At 42.5% G+C, this 16,758-nt stretch overlaps 1 protein-coding gene across 1 annotated transcript in view; it reads left to right on the top strand.

The window, feature by feature from the left end:
• Grm3 (glutamate metabotropic receptor 3) overlaps positions 1 to 14,190 on the top strand; it is a 222,005-nt gene extending 207,815 nt beyond the window's left edge. Inside the window, exon 6 of the mRNA XM_013350444.2 lies at positions 13,616 to 14,190. Within this exon, the coding sequence (XP_013205898.1) occupies positions 13,616 to 13,689 (74 nt within the window). The 3' untranslated portion in view covers positions 13,690 to 14,190. The remainder of the gene's footprint in view (positions 1 to 13,615) is intronic.
• Positions 14,191 to 16,758: the final 2,568 nt, after the last annotated feature.

Below are 16,758 nucleotides of genomic sequence, written 5' to 3'. Positions count from 1 at the left end.
ATGCTCACCAAGGGGGAGATGTCACCAGGGGGGATGCTCACCAGGGGGAGATGTTCACCAGGGGAAGATGCTCACCAGGGGGAGATGTTACCAGGAGGGATGCTCATCAGGGGGAGATGCTCACCAGGGGGAGATGCTCACCAGGGGGAGATGCTCACCAGAGGTAGATGTTCACCAGGGGGAGATGTTACCAGGGGGAGATGCTCAACAGGGGGAGATGCTACCAGGGCGAGATGCTACCAGGGGGAGATGCCCACCAGGGGGAGATGCTCACCAGGGGGGAGATGCTCACCAGGGGAAGATGCTACCAGGGGGAAATGCTCACCAAGAGGAGATGCTCACCAGGGGGAGATGCTCACCAAGGGGAGATGCTCACCAGGGGGAGATGCTACCTGGGATGGGATGCTACCTGGGGTGGAGATGCTACCAGGGGGAAAGACTACCAGCAGATACCACCCTTTCCAAAAGTTCAACCACTTTTATTTAACATGGGAAGGTAAGAATTGGAGAGACATTAGAACTAAATTTTGGAGAATCTTCTCAATAAGGACACTTGTTTGTTCCGTTTGTGTGTAAGCACAGTAAAGTACAACTAACATCCCATGACCAGACTTTGGAAAGTGCTCGAAAAGATCTTCCTGACTCCATGGCACAGTGATTTCTCCCTCAAAGCAACTGTGTGAACAGGGTTCTAGGATGGCTCCCCGGATCACCATTCTTTGCTCTACTGGGAATTTTGTACCTAAGATGGTGGCTGAAACAGTCACTCCAAAACACATAACTCAAGGTTCCTAAAGCACAAGTGTATCTGAAACAGACAGCTTTTTAAATTATTTCTAATTAATCTGTCATTCAAAATAGGGGAAATTCACTGGGTAAGAGAGAAGGGGATGGAGCCACAGGGGGGAGGGAAGTCAGGAATGAGAGAGACAAATGACTCCTCAAAAATTTGCCTCCATTAGAAAGGAGATTTCAAAATAGCTCAGCGTCATAGGGTGAGCTATTACATTAGGGCCTCAGTTTCTCCAACAAGAATAGAATGTAACAGGGTCGCCTTTTCTCCACCAGAGGGAGAGTTACAAAGAGGGAGCACACGTGTTCTGGGGTGCACCTCTACCCTTATCTCCTTAGACCTGAGCTGCTGTGCCTCAGGGACCCACACACTTCCTACCAAAAACTGAAGTTTCCCATTGGTGAAGTAAAGCCCATAAAATAGAGAAACATGCTTATTTCCAAACCAAACAAATCTGTTCATTTCTTGACTAAACAAAATTGTTATAGCTAGCTAGTTCAGACAATAAAAAAACTGGCGATAAAAAAATAATGCGATGCACAGAAACTATCACTTTCCTATATTTTCTACATGATGGGCATTGTGCTAAATACTTCGTGTGTCTATGCAATTTACATCTTATTTAATGTTCATAGCTTTTGAGATAAAAAAAAAAAAAACCTGAACAGGGCTGTAAAGGGAGACTGCTCGCTCGTTTCCCAACTGCTCAGACAACAAACACACAGACACTATGTTAGTTACAACACTGCTTGGCCTATTAGCTTAGGCTTCTTGTTAACTATTACATCTTAAATTAGCCCATTGCTATTAATCTGTGTATCAGCATGAGACTGTGGCTTATTGGTAAGGATCTGGCGTCTGCCTCCCTCAGCATGGCATCTCTCTGACTCCACCTATCTCTCTGTATACCTCTTCTAGCCTGGCTATAGTCTGCCCTGCCATAGGCTGAAGCAGCTTCTTTATTAACCAGTGGTAATAAAACATATTCACAGCATACAGAGAGGAATCTGACATCACAGGTTCATGATTACACCAGTCAATGAAGCAGTATTTTTAAAATATCTGAATCAGAACTTAGCATCAGTACCTCTGAATGTCAAGCTGGTATACCTAATTAGAATACTGTGCTGCCCTCCCAGAAAGCATGTTGGGGCTGGTAAGCACCTAGTGCATGATGCCAGGTGGTTAATAACTGCCATAAGGAAGAAGTGGTATCACTGCACTAAATAGGACAGGTTTCCCTTGAGTCCATAGCTCAAAGCTGTAACTGTTAGACCCAAATCCGTGAAGTCTCCCAAAAGTCAACAAGGAGACTGAGCCCCATATGTAAAAGCAAAAAGCCTTTATTTTATGCAAGTTGGCAAACTCAGTCTCTCTGCATGTCCAATGGATTGGCATAAACGGAGAGCCCGCCCCCAACTCAGTCAGAGCTGGGTTTTTATAGTAGTAAAGGTGGGGTGAGGTTTTAGGGCCCCTGATTGACTGACATTTGTCTAGAAGTGTCCCGGTGAGTGTGCTGGCAGGTGATTCTATCTACAGCGGTTGGAACGTTAGGCATTTCCTCTGGATGGTCTGTTCTTGGGTGGTGCTCAGGTAATCTCAGTCTGTGGTTCTTCCTGCAACCAGGTGTTGCTTCAGGGTCAACTACTGAGACTCAGGCCTCCCATTAAATTTATTGATGGCTGAGTCCTACTCTGGCAGGTGATAATGGTTGGAAGTAAAGAAGTTCCTTTGAGCCGGGCGTTGGTGGCGCACGCCTTTAATCCCAGCACTCGGGAGGCAGAGGCAGGCGGATCTCTGTGAGTTCGAGACCAGCCTGGTCTACAGAGCTAGTCCCAGGACAGGCTCCAAAGCCGCAGAGAAACCCTGTCTCGAAAAAAAAAAAAAAAAAAAAAAAAAGAAGAAGTTCTTTTGAGTGATCTGTTCATATTTAGCTTATCGTGGTTGGTCTTAAAGACAATAACATAGTCTTTAAGTTGTAACAGACATTTTAAAACCAGAGCTCAGTAACTCAGAACATAGTAGCATGTTCTAATACACATGGTGGGCATTATTAAATATCTGGAAAAAATACTGGACTCTATCTGACCAAATCCTCTTCTCAGAAATGGTAAAATATCTGTTTGCACAAAGTATTCTGCTTGGGCTATACCAGAGCCACTGTGACTCTGTAAGCTAATCTGAAAATGGCCAAATTCGTGCTTTAAGGTAGATGTCTACCCAATGTAACATTGTTGGAGTATTCCCGGACCTCAACAGTATTGCTCTAATTAATTTATCCCATGACTGAAGCAGTATTTTCTAACAATGGCCTTTCTCTCTTTCACCCTCCTCCCCAATAAACCTCTTGCACTCGTTGTTTTAGAGTGCAAGCAGTCACTGAATTTAAATCTCCAAATTCAACTGACTGTAGATCAAAACACTAAACACTTAGGAGAAAAATGCAGAAAAGGCCTAAGTGTGTGCGAACTAATTTTCAAATCACTACCTCTAAACACCAGCTAAGCTGTTTAAGGATGAGTCATCTGGGGATGATATAGACTGTATGGGAGGTGAGTGTGCTGAGTGAGCTGCAGACAAACACCGGCTTATGGGCAGAGAAGCAGAAGGGGGAGGATCCTGTGACCAGTACTTTACAGACATCAAGGGACAAGTGTAACTTTCGTCATCCCAGGAAGCACTGTGCTGGTGATGTATTCCATTGACTGGTTACTACTGCTGATTCTGAACTTTCACCACACGTGAATGAGAGTGAGATTTGGAAGAAGCAGAGCTACCTCTCTCTTCAAGATTTAGTTATTTATTTATTTCTACATGAGGAGCTTCACAGCCCCAGTGATTTAAAGCCTCTCTCTTATCACCTCCTATGGTTTTGTGAATCGGGAATTCAGCCAGACCTTGGGTGGGCAGTTCATCTGCTTCACTTTGCTTTACTTGGCATCCTCCAGTGATGTTCCTGCTGAGGCCAAGCTGATCTGGAGGAAGCATGCTAGTCTCACACCTATGCTTAGCACCCGGGTGGGAAGCCTCCCCATGTGGGCTTCCAGAGAGCATGCTGGGTAAAAAGTTCGAGCCAAACCTGCCAGCTGGGAAACCCACACAGGATGTCCTGTACTAAATCTACTCAAGGACAGGAGCCAGCCTGCCCATCTTCAAGGGGAGGGCCTAAACCAGCTCTCAAGGACTCTCGCGTGGTCTCTTCAATCATGCTGGACTCTCCATATCCTAGATGAACTCAGGGCTGCACTCTTTCCAGGGATTCGTGTGACTTCATGGTGCGGCGGCATTATTTCTTACTTTGTTCCTTGGCGAGACAGTGGCAGATGCAGCATGTCACTTGGGAGCTTTGGTCAGCCTCTTCGCAGAAGCTAAGGCCATTAATAACAGGAAACTGGGTTTATATGAAGTTGCTATAAACAGGTGGAAAAGTATGACTAAACTCAGAAGTCAGTATGAAGAAGGGGCATGGTGAAAGAGAACTGGGGGAACATGACCACCATGAAATACTTTGGATACTGTTTTGTTTTGTTTTTTTGTGACTGGGTTTCTCTGTGACTTTGGAGCCTGTCCTGGAACTAGCTCTTGAAGAGCAGGCTGACCTTGAACTCACAGAGACCCACCTACCTCTGCCTCCTGAGTGCTGGGATTAAAGGGTACAGCCACTGCTCAGCATATTCTGGATATTGTTGTGTGGAAAGAACACTTCACTTTTTATCTGCTTAATTATATACAGTGGAAATCAGAATAAAAATAAGTTTAACTCTTCTCCATTAATTATACCCACTGGCTAATGGCTCCCAATTGTTTGTATATAAATAACCAATTTGAAGTAGACATTTCCTGGATCCACCCACAAATATTCTGATTTCTATGAACTGGGGCAAAGACAAAATCTGGTTTGCGACAGAAAACGTAGTTTTTCAGTGGAGGTAATCCACGGGAAGCTTCTGAGAATGCAACAGTAAGCACACTTGCTGGCTTCATTTCATATTAGGCGGTGCAGGGCACACTCACTTCATGACCTTCAGAGTGGAGGCAGACCCTGGGTTCAGAGAGTGGCAATCCCCCGTGCTTTGCTTCGTGATGCCATTGGCCACATCCCTGTGCAGCTAGGATACCACTGGCCACAAGCTTACACAGCTGATTCCCTGACTCCCTCTGGAACTCTCCAAGAAAGTCATTTCAAGAACAGAATCAGCTGGCCACTCATATAGACTGCCCCTCCCAAGGGAAGTATAACTTAGAGATCTCGACATCCTAAACTTATCCTTGCAATGTGGCTCCCACACCCAGTCACATAAACAAACATCCTACATGGGAGATCAAAAAGGAAAGACGTCTTTATTTTGCTCTGCTTAGCAGCAAAGGGGATTCTTAGAGCTAAGTCCCAAAGACAGAAAATGGAGACAATATGCTGGCGATGCAAGAGGTGCTGCATAGGGTTAAAGGAGACATGCTAGACGCATTTTGGAGTTTATGCAGCTCAAAGCCCTCGGGAGCTATAGAGGCCGGACTGCAAGCATTAAAATGGTTTAGGATCAGCAGGCATCGGCATAGATGTGAGAAATGAAGTGTGCCCTCTGGTCTTACACAGCTATTAAGTACTCAGACTTGGTCCCCTAGGGATGTATATTTGTCTTTCTCAAAGTAATCATTTACATGTATGAATGTCATTATTGTTACACTCAGTCAAGAGATGTCTACTAAATAATGAACCCAAAACTGAGTCTTAGAGGAACTCTACCCAGATGTAGATTAATATTCTCTGTCCAAACTTTACTTAGAAAGTCACCTGTCTTTGTGATAATGTGTGAACTGCTCCCTTAACAGAAACTAGTCTTTAATGCAAAGTATTTTTATGTTACAAAGCAAAAATAAATAATATAAAAAGATCAAGTGAATGGTCTAAATTGCCTAAATTTCTACAGAGCTGCAACAAGAGAAAGCAAGCATATGAGAACAAAATTTTGTGTTTACTAATAGTTAAACCTTTGACAATACCCTAGTAAACAGAGTACAATCCATTGTTGAGATATGAATGCAATGCTATAAGTTTAAATATATCGTTTAATGCCCACATCTCTTGTCTATATCATTTAATGCCCATATCTCTTGTCTACATTGCAACTCTAGAAAAATAATGGTAGCACAGGCCTACACTGTAGACTCAAAAAGTCTCGTTGATGCGATGCAACAGCCTGGACAGACAAATCAGCAAGTTATTGGTAACAAACACTGAACTGATAGCATCCTCACACCAGGCAGAAGCATCTTGTAAATATGAATCAGTGGAGAATGCATGAAGAGCCTAGAGCAGTCAGAAAGTGAAGCCATCTGCTTCAGGCAAAATATACAAAATTCATCCAATTCAAATCAATTCCAATGGATGCCAATCTATCTTCCCCTTTGAAAAGTCCACAGCAGTCTGAGATGTTCATTCCAGCTTGGCACACCCTCCTTCAGTGAGGATGGAAGGACGGTCTGCAGTGGTATAGGCAAACCTACACATGCTAGAGATTTGCAGCGCTTCCTCCTCCTGTTTAATGGTCTCACCATATTACCCTTGTAACTACTCTTTTCTAACCCCTGATCTCTTTACAACATCCTAGAAGAAAAAATTGTAACATGGGGAGCCAGGCCTGCTTGTTGGGGTTTTTGTCCCGCCCGGTACCCCACAACTGTTTAGCCCCAAAGAAAATCATACATAGGTCTTCATAAATTTAAGCTGATTGGCCCATTAGCTGTAGCCCCTCACTGGCTAACTCTCACATCTTGATTAACCCATTTTTCTGATCTATGTTAGCCATGTTGCTCAGTACCTTTTTTTCAGTGGGGCAGATCACATCCTGCTGCTTCAGTGATCTAGGCAGGAGTGGGAGGAATCAACTTCCTCCTTCCCAGAATTCTCCTGTTCTCATTACATCATTTCTACTTCCTGTCTGGTTTTCCCGCCTTTACTTCCTGCCTGGCCAATCAGCGTTTATTTATAACATGATTGACAGAATACAGACAATTCTCCCATACCAAAAAATGACCACAGAGACTGGAACTGAAAAGGTTGCTAAGGATCATTTATTCTAAAAACATTTCCAGGTGAGAAAGCCAGGTCCCTCCCCGTCTCATAGGTGCTTTAAACCAACTGGGCAAGTAACATCAGGAATCAAACTCTCTAAAGATGCCTGGCCTCTCTGGGTTTTCTACCATGGCTCAGTTAAGGGGGCACAACCTATTTGATAATGAGAATCTTAGCACCTGAAAAATGAATGACTTAAAAGCTTTCCTTTCAGCTCCACACTCAGCAGCATCCTACTCTGACACCCTGGTCACAGATCCCCTCTCCAAAGCCCATGTACAGAGGTCCAACACCTTATGTCACGTTCGTTATAGACTAGGTGTCCACAGCACCACAGTGCACACAGCCAAGGCATGATATCCCAGAAAATATAATTTGATGGGGACAAATAAAGGAATATTATTAGAGTGCCTAGACGTTTATATCAATGGCATGCTTTCTCTCAGTAAGTGGTCCTTTAATATTAAGAAGGTATTGTGAATTAAATTACCCTGCATTCCCCTCCTTTCTCTGTTGTTCCTTTGGACAGGAAGCAGCACAGAAAGAGTCCCTGAACCAAAGCGTTCAGTATTTTATTAGAGTTGTCTCCAGGCAAACAAGTTCATGTGACCCCAGAGGGATCAGACGTCTTTAGGAACACTGGCATGTTCAGAATTATGTGAATATGCTAACTTTAAAACCGTGTTTGCCATCGACCATTGTCTATAATTTGTTTTAGATGCTCAGTAAAAAACCAATTTGTTTTACTAGCTTATCTTCCCTACATCTAATTCACCTTAAATAAAACTATCAGGAGTGTTCTGAAGTAGGGATACTGTGTTTCCAAATAGCATGAAATGAGACCACTGTGTTGTCCAGACGCGGGTGGCTCAGACCAGACTGACAGACATGGAAACAAATGAAACGTGGAGAGGCTGTATACAATTTGAATGTGATGTTAACAAAACTAGCTCCACCTGAGAATAGAACGTGAGTCTGGCATAGTGTTTTAGAGCCTGATAGTTGCGGCTTCGGATTCTAATCCCTCGGCACAGTAGCACACACCCCATGGTAATAGACTCCCACGGTGAGTGAACCTCTGATCCTTGAATGAGTTTTAATGCACATTTTGATAGGAAAGAAAGAAAACAGTGCTGGGCAGCTCAGAGGTGAATAAGAAGAGTGCAGAATTAGTGAGGAAGGAAAGTAGGTAGAACTAAGGAGCCCTTTGTTTGCCTGATGTTTACTAAACATCTGCTTTCGTAATTCTGGAGGGGAAACAGAGAGGGATATGGCTGAAAACATCACGAGGTAACAGTGGAGTAAGGGTAGACGAAAGTGAGATCTCTACTCAGACGGGAATTTAAATTGTATCACGAACAACAAAAGTCACGTCTGATCTATCTTCTCTTCATGACTCATCTCTCAGAATGAAGAAGTCTTAGTGTCCCTTGGATTATAAATCTCACCTGGAAAATAATATCTTTAATTTTTACCTTGTTCTGTATTAATAGATTTTATATCACTCTTTGAATTAGTAAAAGTAAATACTTCCTGAGAATTCAGTCTAGAATTACCCCCAATATCTTAGCAATGAATTCAGTCTAGAATTACTCCCAATGTCTTAGCAATGAATTCAGTCTAGAATTACCCCCAATGTCTTGGCAATGAATATTCTGCCTTCCACTTGAAACTTCACTGATAGCAAGACTGCAACACCAGTGTCCAGCAGCACAGCTTGGTCACCAAAGGAACGTCTTCTGAAAGAGGGTAAGCAAAATTGAGAGAATAAGTGAAAATACAGATTTAATGACAAAAGAATACAAAGAGACAGCCAGCCAGTAGAAACTAGATCCCATGACTACTTTTAAAAACACGTAAATAAGCAGATATCCTGGGAAAAATTACTTGAGGTCACCACCACCAAGAAAAATGGATGGGAGCAAACAGAAATGTTTGCTCTGCTGAGATGTTTATTTTTCTCCAAGTCTGATGTGCTACAGAGCTTGGTGAGGCATTAATTCTCAGTTGACTAACAGGCTTGGCATGCAGAAAAATCTATTCAATAAGTATGTTTAATTGATCAAGCGCCCAGTTACATTACGTGAAAAAAAAGTCATAATTTCCTCCCAAGCCTGGGCAGCCCGTGTGTGAGCAGTGGGAAGAACTGAATTCCACAAAGGGAGCCATGGCAGCCGCTTGGATGCACTGATCCATGTTTAATCGTGTCTGTGAAGTCAAATGTGTCTTTTCTTGGGTGCAAATTGTCCTTTTGTGATCAATAATGAAACCTACAAGGTCTCTTCCAACTATTTTCAGTTTTCACTTTGAGTTGCAAAAAGTACCATTTTAGCCTAGAGCAGACAGCAGCTGCTGTTTGTCCCACGTCCCCAGAAAACCTAAAAGAAGCCTGCATGATTATTGTTTCTTGCAGACAGAATGATTACAGAAGTCTGCTTAGGCTTGCTGAAGAAAATGGGCCAATCTTACAGCATTAAAAACCTCACGAGAAGTTCATCAGAGTAACGGCAAAGACTCATCACAAGAACACAAGTGTATGCACACACACACATATATGCGTGTGCACACACACGCATATACAAGCACACACATACACATGACGACAGCATTTTGATTATCTGCATATTTTACTATCTTGGGGAATAACAGATGGGTTAATATGGGAAGTACATGTAAAATATTTATGAAATGCAAAGTAATTGAAATGATGAACTCATCAAACAATAATTTCTCCTACTATATTCAGCAGCATATGCAAACAAAGGAGAATTTTTTTTTTTTACATAATCAAATACAATGACCAAAGCCGCAGGGAAACAGTGAAAGGAAAGCAGTGGCGATCCCTTCAACACACTACAAAGGGTGTGGGGGACGTTCCTGCAGGAGGAGTCTCATGGGCTGCCGAGTTGCTGTTACTGTGTAAGGAGATCTAGAGTTTGTATTTTGGTAAAGGGTGCCTCCTTTGATATCCTTATGGAGCAGAGACATGACTCCGAGTTCTCTGTGAACTTCCATAACGGTGGCCATGGGATTGAGAGCTAGTGAAACCATGCAGCCAGCTCTCCGTGCAGCCATTGTATCTCCTACTTAGTCCAATGCTCCCAATTGATAAGAAGTTGGAAAGCATGAGAGAGACATGAGAGAGTACTTCAAAGAACAGAGGTCCGTGCCCTTCCACAGCAGACTGGGAACATCAGAACGGGTGTAAGAAGTGGCCTCCAGGAGAGCATAGAGACGGCCTGAGACTAGTCCATGGTAGACAGAGGTATCTGCCTGTCAGACTTTGTTATCCCTGAGTTATTCCCACTATATATCATCATTCCTCTTCAGACTCTGAAAAGGAAAAGCCTGCAAAGAAATAATAAAAACCTGATCCTAGGAAAGATAAAGGAATTAGCCGAAATTTCAAAGGCATTATGCCTGTTGTTAGGAGCTCTTACCTTGAACCAGTTCTCTGTGCAAGGGTAGTCGTTGCCCTGGTGTGACTGAGGCACAGAAGAGTCCACCTGTCCTAGTGAGGCTATTACAGACCTCGTAGGTGTAAGGTCTTCCTCCTGAAGACTTCCACTGTTCTCACTCTGAGAAACGTGAACGTTTATGGACTCCCCCTGGAAACATTTACGGGAAGTCTATTCATGAAATACTCTGGAGATTCATCAGGAAACAAATAAGCAGGGTTGCTTAATTTCTGATCAATAGTGAAGAAGAGGGAGAGGAGGAGGAGTCTGCAAGCATCAACTGTGGAGGCCAAAATTTCCAAACTGCATGATATGACAGAGAGTTGCTGAGACTGGGCTGACTGGGGACCATCTTAAGGGGTCACATTCCAGCTGTGGGTGACATGACAGAGAGTTACTGAGACTGGGCTGACTGGGGACCATCTTTTTAAGGGGTCACATTCCAGCTGTGGGTGACATGACAGAGAGTTACTGAGTGAGACTGGGCTGACTGGGGACCATCTTAAGGGGACACAATCCAGCTGTGGGTGACATGACAGAGAGTTACTGAGACTGGGCTGAGGACCATCTTTTTAAGGGGTCACATTCCAGCTGTGGGTGACATGAATGAAGCCTGTGATGAACAGAGAGATGCTCCTGGTAGAAGCCACAGCTATGGTAAAGGCACAAAGTTGAGAAACATCATTACTATTTGGAGAACAAAGCAAAGGGGGGCAGGAATATGCAGGATGTGTAAAAAACAGATCGGAAGGCATAGTCCAATTAACTGAGATTTCTAAACCCAAGTTAAAACACAAGGGGGATACCACTGGAAGTGTCTAAGTAGGTGGCTCATATTTCAAAATGCAACTGCACCTCAGTATCCAGGGAGCGGCTTCAGAACATCCTCCTCCATGAGTGGTCAAACTTTCAAATAACCTATGCACATCTCCAATAAGCTTCTGATCATGTCTAGTCCCATGTGTTACCATGGCTAACACAATGGGACTGCTATAAATAGTCATTATATTGCATTATTTGTGGGCTAGCAGAAAACTTCTGAATATGATCAGTACGTATTTTTTCGTGAATGTTTTCGATCTTTGGTTGGTTGAGTCTGTGAATGCGGAAGCACGGATGTGGACAGTTGACTGTAGTCTTGCTGCTGTGTAGGAAACATCTGACCAGAAGAGATGTAAGTAGTATCTACTTCTCCTGAGAATCTCCATATGCAGATGATTAATAGCAGCTTACACACCCAGGGGGCCACAGCTGGATACACTGCTAAAGCTAACTGCAGCTGATGGGAAGGTTGCCATGGAGAAAACAGGGGGGAAAAATCAAGCATGAATTTAAGACTTCTAGTTTAGGTCAGAAGGCAAAACCGTTTACTGAGGAAAGGAAGACTAAGTGGGGAAAGGTTATACAAAATCAAGAGTTCTTTGGGCACTGGTTTGAAATGGCAACTACATATTCCCATGACAACATCATGCAAACAGCGGGATACAGGGCTCCGAGAAAGAGCTCAGACTGAGTGGTGCAGAGTGGTCCCTCTGCTCCCAGTGTTCTGTGTTTATGGCTTCATCGACCTTGTTCGTTTACTTGACCAACTTTTACTGATTCGAGGATTTCACAAAACATATGAAAATAGAAAATAATTAAACTACTAAAGGTCTCACATTCGGAATCATCATCATAACTACTTTCCATCAAATCTTGCCAGGTATATACTATGTTATTACTATCTCCACAGCAGAAATTTTAGGAAATTTATCACATGTCATCCCTTCCCTCAAAAATTATAGTCATTTGGGAAAGAAAATTCAATAATGTGACATATGCCAGTAGACAAATTCTGAAGAGATAGAGGCAGGGGGTCATGAGTTTGAAGTTAGTTGAGGCTACAAAGAAAAATATTTAACGTGGTCCATAATATTTATGTTAAAAGGTATATATATATATCAAAGACTTTACTTTTCATGTGACTCCAGTCATTTCAATCTACAGCCTACTCAAATTACTGAATGGAAAAGCTTCAGATTGGCTAGTGGTGGACCTGCTACAAGATGCCAGTGCCCTAAATATGGTGGTCGCTCCCTTAGAATGCTGCATAAGCTACAGTCTCACTATTTGTTAACTCCTTTGTGTGCAGAGAAGTTCCTATACAAAAAGTAGTTTATGGGTCAATAGTATCTGTTATCAGACACGAACACTTTGGAATGAAATTAGTTCACGTCTTTAAGGAAATGGAAGACAGTTTGTCAATTGTAACCAGGCTGTGCTCTGGTGATCCAGTTCCTGTGGCAAGAATATATGTTAGAATAGATGGAGAGACCTAAGAGGTGGTTCAAGTTCACTTTCATCATCTTGACCATATGGTTTCATCCCAATGAAGAATGAGTTTCCTGCTTATGTCCTCATTCCATGAAAAGATATCAGGTGTAAAATAAATATAAATCCTCTATGGACAAACTTCACATAAAAACAAGATAGTAATAGGTAGAAATTGTGTCTGAGAAAACCGTTATAAAGAGTGACTGTGCCGGGCGGTGGTGGCGCACGCCTTTAATCCCAGCACTCGGGAGGCAGAGGCAGGCGGATCTCTGGGAGTTCGAGGCCAGCCTGGTCTACAAGAGCTAGTTCCAGGGACGGGTACCAAAGCTACAGAGAAACCCTGTCTCGAAAGAAAAAAAAAAGAGTGACTGTACACTGCTATGTTATACAGGCACCATGGCACTGGGATGTCACTGTCACTTTCTTTGGAATGCCTTCATTTGAGGAATTGTGAAGGAGCCAAAGCTCTTGGCACTCACTGATGTCCGTGTCCTTACAGTCTGTGCAACACCAGCAGTGAAATCACACCAGCTTTCTAAGTCAGTAGAGTTCACACAGGACCCCTGGGACCAAAGGATAGTCATTCCTGATCAAAGATCAAAGTGAATTACAATTATTGAATAGAAGAATTTAATCATCTGTAAGAAAATTATGGGGCCCTTCGGTTCATTCAGAATATTTGAATCATTTTAGAGATTATGAAATTAAATTTTCAATCCATGAGAGATTTCTTTCAGCAAAGATGATGCTTAAAGATCCCCTTTCTGAGACGTGTGACATGGGGAGGCACATTTTAGGTTATAACCAATGAGCAGAAGATATTTAGAAAGTTTGTCTACTCTACCGTAAGTCAGTACGCATTTTCCAAAGCCTTGTTAAAATGGGTTTCAATTTCATCTTAACTCAGTGTCTGGGAGTATTGATGCCCTTAACCGAGTGTCCTGCTCAACTCAGCCTCTGCGCCACTTTGTCTTGCAGCCTCCGCAAGCACGTACATGCCGACGGTGTGCAACGGAAGGGAAGTTCTCGACTCCACCACCTCATCTCTGTGAATGTGATATGCACTTCAGTTCGTACGTTCTTAGGCCATTAGCCCAAGCGCTCACGTGCTGCCGCAGAACACGGGGACAGAGCAAAAGAACAACCCTGGCACCTTTTTTTTTTAGAAACAGTACAATAAATTATTTTTGAGGACTGTTCAGTATCTAGTGATGTGCTACGACTTTCTAGGCTGATTTTAGTGCCCCTAATAACACCCCCTCCCCGAACATGGAAATAACCATTGTTTACAGAGCTGAGCATTGGTGAAGGGTCCGACAGGGTCAGTCTACTAAAACAAAACAAACAAAAAACCCTACACAGTGGCAATATTAGGTAACCTTTTTCCTATGACGTCTTTTGTAGGTTCTTGTTGTAACTAATTTAGGGTGAGTTTCTACGTTGTATATTAACGTTACATTATGTGTAACAGATTGTTTTTCTCAGTACAAAATAAAAAGCATCTGTATTAATGTAAAGATAACCAGAATAAAAACCTTCCAGGTTTTCAAGTATGGTGGATAAAGGTTTGTCCTTTTGGCTCACTCAAGGTAATTTGAATATGTGGATTTCAAGTCACCTTCTCTTGTTAATGCTGGAAGTAATCATCTCACTGTGCTTTCTCCACAGTCACAATGGAATCGAGCTGTGGCCCTGCTAGGGGGCTGTGAGTGGGATTCTACTTTCCTACAGATGACAGTGATCAGCAATTGGCAAAGGGTGACACCGTGAATATAAGAATATGGTGATATATACATAACATCTTTTTAAAGCTATGACTATATAATAGGCAAAGTCTCTCATACATCCTGAGTAGAGAGCTGTAACCTATCAGGAAAAGTCTGGTGGATCTGATGTTCAAAACCAACCATTATGACTAGGAGAGAAACCAGAAAACCTCTAGTAACTCCATTGGGAAATCACTCTTGCCCTTTATAGATGAACGGAGAAGTAGAACCCTGGAGATCTTACTTCCCATTGCTCTCCCAAGTCCTATGGATGATGTTCCAGCACATGGACTTGCCATTAAATTTAAATATTTTACTAACCTAAAATAAGGCATGAACAGTATAGGTAAAACTTACCTGCCCTGTTTCTATCAAACTTTTATTTGCAAATGTTTTACTAATGTTGGAAAAAAATATTGAGAACACATCTATCTATCTGTAGAACCTGTGTCATGTAACAAGGGCAGAAAGTGCATTCGTTTCTTGTGATAATGGGGAACAAAATGCTATAAACTATGTGGCTTAAGACAACAAAAAGTTATTCTGTCACAATTAAGAAGTAATAGGAACAGGCTGCCTTAGAGACTTAAAGAAAGAATTCATTCCATTCTCTTTCTAGCGCCTGGTAGTTGCCCACTTCCTTGGCTTATGGACATGTCGTTTCAAACTCTGTTCAGTCTTCGTACCATCTTCACTGCTGTGTCTGCCTTGTCCATTGTCTTAAAATGTCATGTGTCATTTAGATAATTGAGCCACCTAGATAACCCAGGATACTGTATCTACAGAGGCCATTCGTTTGGTTTTGGTTTTGGTGTTACTGATGGTGTTGCTGCTGGTAGTCATTTTGGTTTTTCTGGTTTTAAAATAAAATCGCATTCTCAGGGATCAGGGGCTAGGGTGTGAACATATTTCTGAATGAACTATTTAGCTCACAGCAGAAAGATCAATGAGATCCAGTCTGTCTAGTCCCTGTCATCGTAAAGCACACACCAGAGCTGGGGATATAACTCAGCTGCTAAAGTATTTGCTGTGAGTGCATGCGAAAACATTTTAAAAGCAGGACTTGTGGTCAGAATGACTGAGAACGAGAAGAATTAAATATATGAGAAGCAGTATTTGAAATAGTAACACATAATACTATTTTTAATCTATCTACAAATAGTGAACAGTGGCATGAAGGCCCAAAGGATTGGCCTTGAAGGAAATAAGATGCTAGAACAATCTTCTCTCCTGCATGCCTTTGAATGGACAGCCTAAGGAATCCAGCTACAACCCACCAGATGCTTAAAATAATGGTACCCACCACTCCCTGAATTCTCACTACCATGGGTACCTGAAATCTGGGAGTGACCTATGGTAGGTGAGTAACAGATTTAAAGACACTAAAAAACAAAATTAAGTTCCAATCTGAGTGCAGTTGGCAGGAGACCCCGAAGAGCACGCTCAAAACCACCATCTGCTGGAGATGACGGCTGAGCAAGGCTGATGACAGCGAACAAGCTCTGTCCACTGATAGACTGTGACAGTCGGAGAAAGGCAAGATCAGCTGGGCTGTTCAGTGGCCCAGCTGATGCCTCTAACAATCAGGCCGATGGTGGATCTTAAGAAGAGACCATCAGGCTGGTGTCTGAATCGTGAGGAAACTGGTTTTGAGGCTGGGTTTTGAGCCACACCCACTATATTGTATGCCCTGTCAGAACACAGAAAATGCATTAACAGGAAGCTCTTGTCATTTTCTCCATGCTTCCTACAAGTCTTGTTTCTAATTAGAAAGTATACCATCTACCATATGATCCCTAGAAATAATTTTTATAAGCATCCAACACATGTATGAAAAACAGATGCTATAAGATCTTTTCTATGCAAGCCATCTTATAAAAAAATAGGTTTGGAAGCTTTTATTTTTCTATATCAGTAACAACATTTCATCCTTCCGGAATGTAAAGCTGATTGATCCATCTCTGCAAAACTTTTCAAAATTTAAGAATTCCAAGCTAAAAAAAAAATAGGTCCTATTCATAAAAAAAAAAAAAAAATTAGAAGCTAGCTATCTGCTAGCTTGTCTTGTGTTTCTGAAGTTACTGCACTCTGCATCCTCCCTAGCTTAAATATTAATAGATTGTCCAGCCCACCCGAGTTTAGCACAGTGGAGGAAAGTCGTTCCTGTCTTAAAACTGCTAGGCAAGCTGGTTCCTGGACAACTCGGAGGGCAGATGTGAAGAATGGCTGAGACAGGTAATCTCTCTCAGCTAGTCCTTGCTCTATCCACAGGCCCATCCTGATCGTTCTAAATTCCATAGCTTGTTCAAAGAAGAAGGAGGAGAAGGAGGAGGAGGAGGAGGAGGAGGAGGAGGA

This window comes from Microtus ochrogaster, chromosome 26 (assembly GCF_000317375.1).
Source record: "Microtus ochrogaster isolate Prairie Vole_2 chromosome 26, MicOch1.0, whole genome shotgun sequence".
Lineage (NCBI taxonomy): Eukaryota > Metazoa > Chordata > Mammalia > Rodentia > Cricetidae > Microtus > Microtus ochrogaster.
Note: the sequence above shows the minus strand (reverse complement) of the source record. Positions and strands in the feature narration are given on the sequence as shown.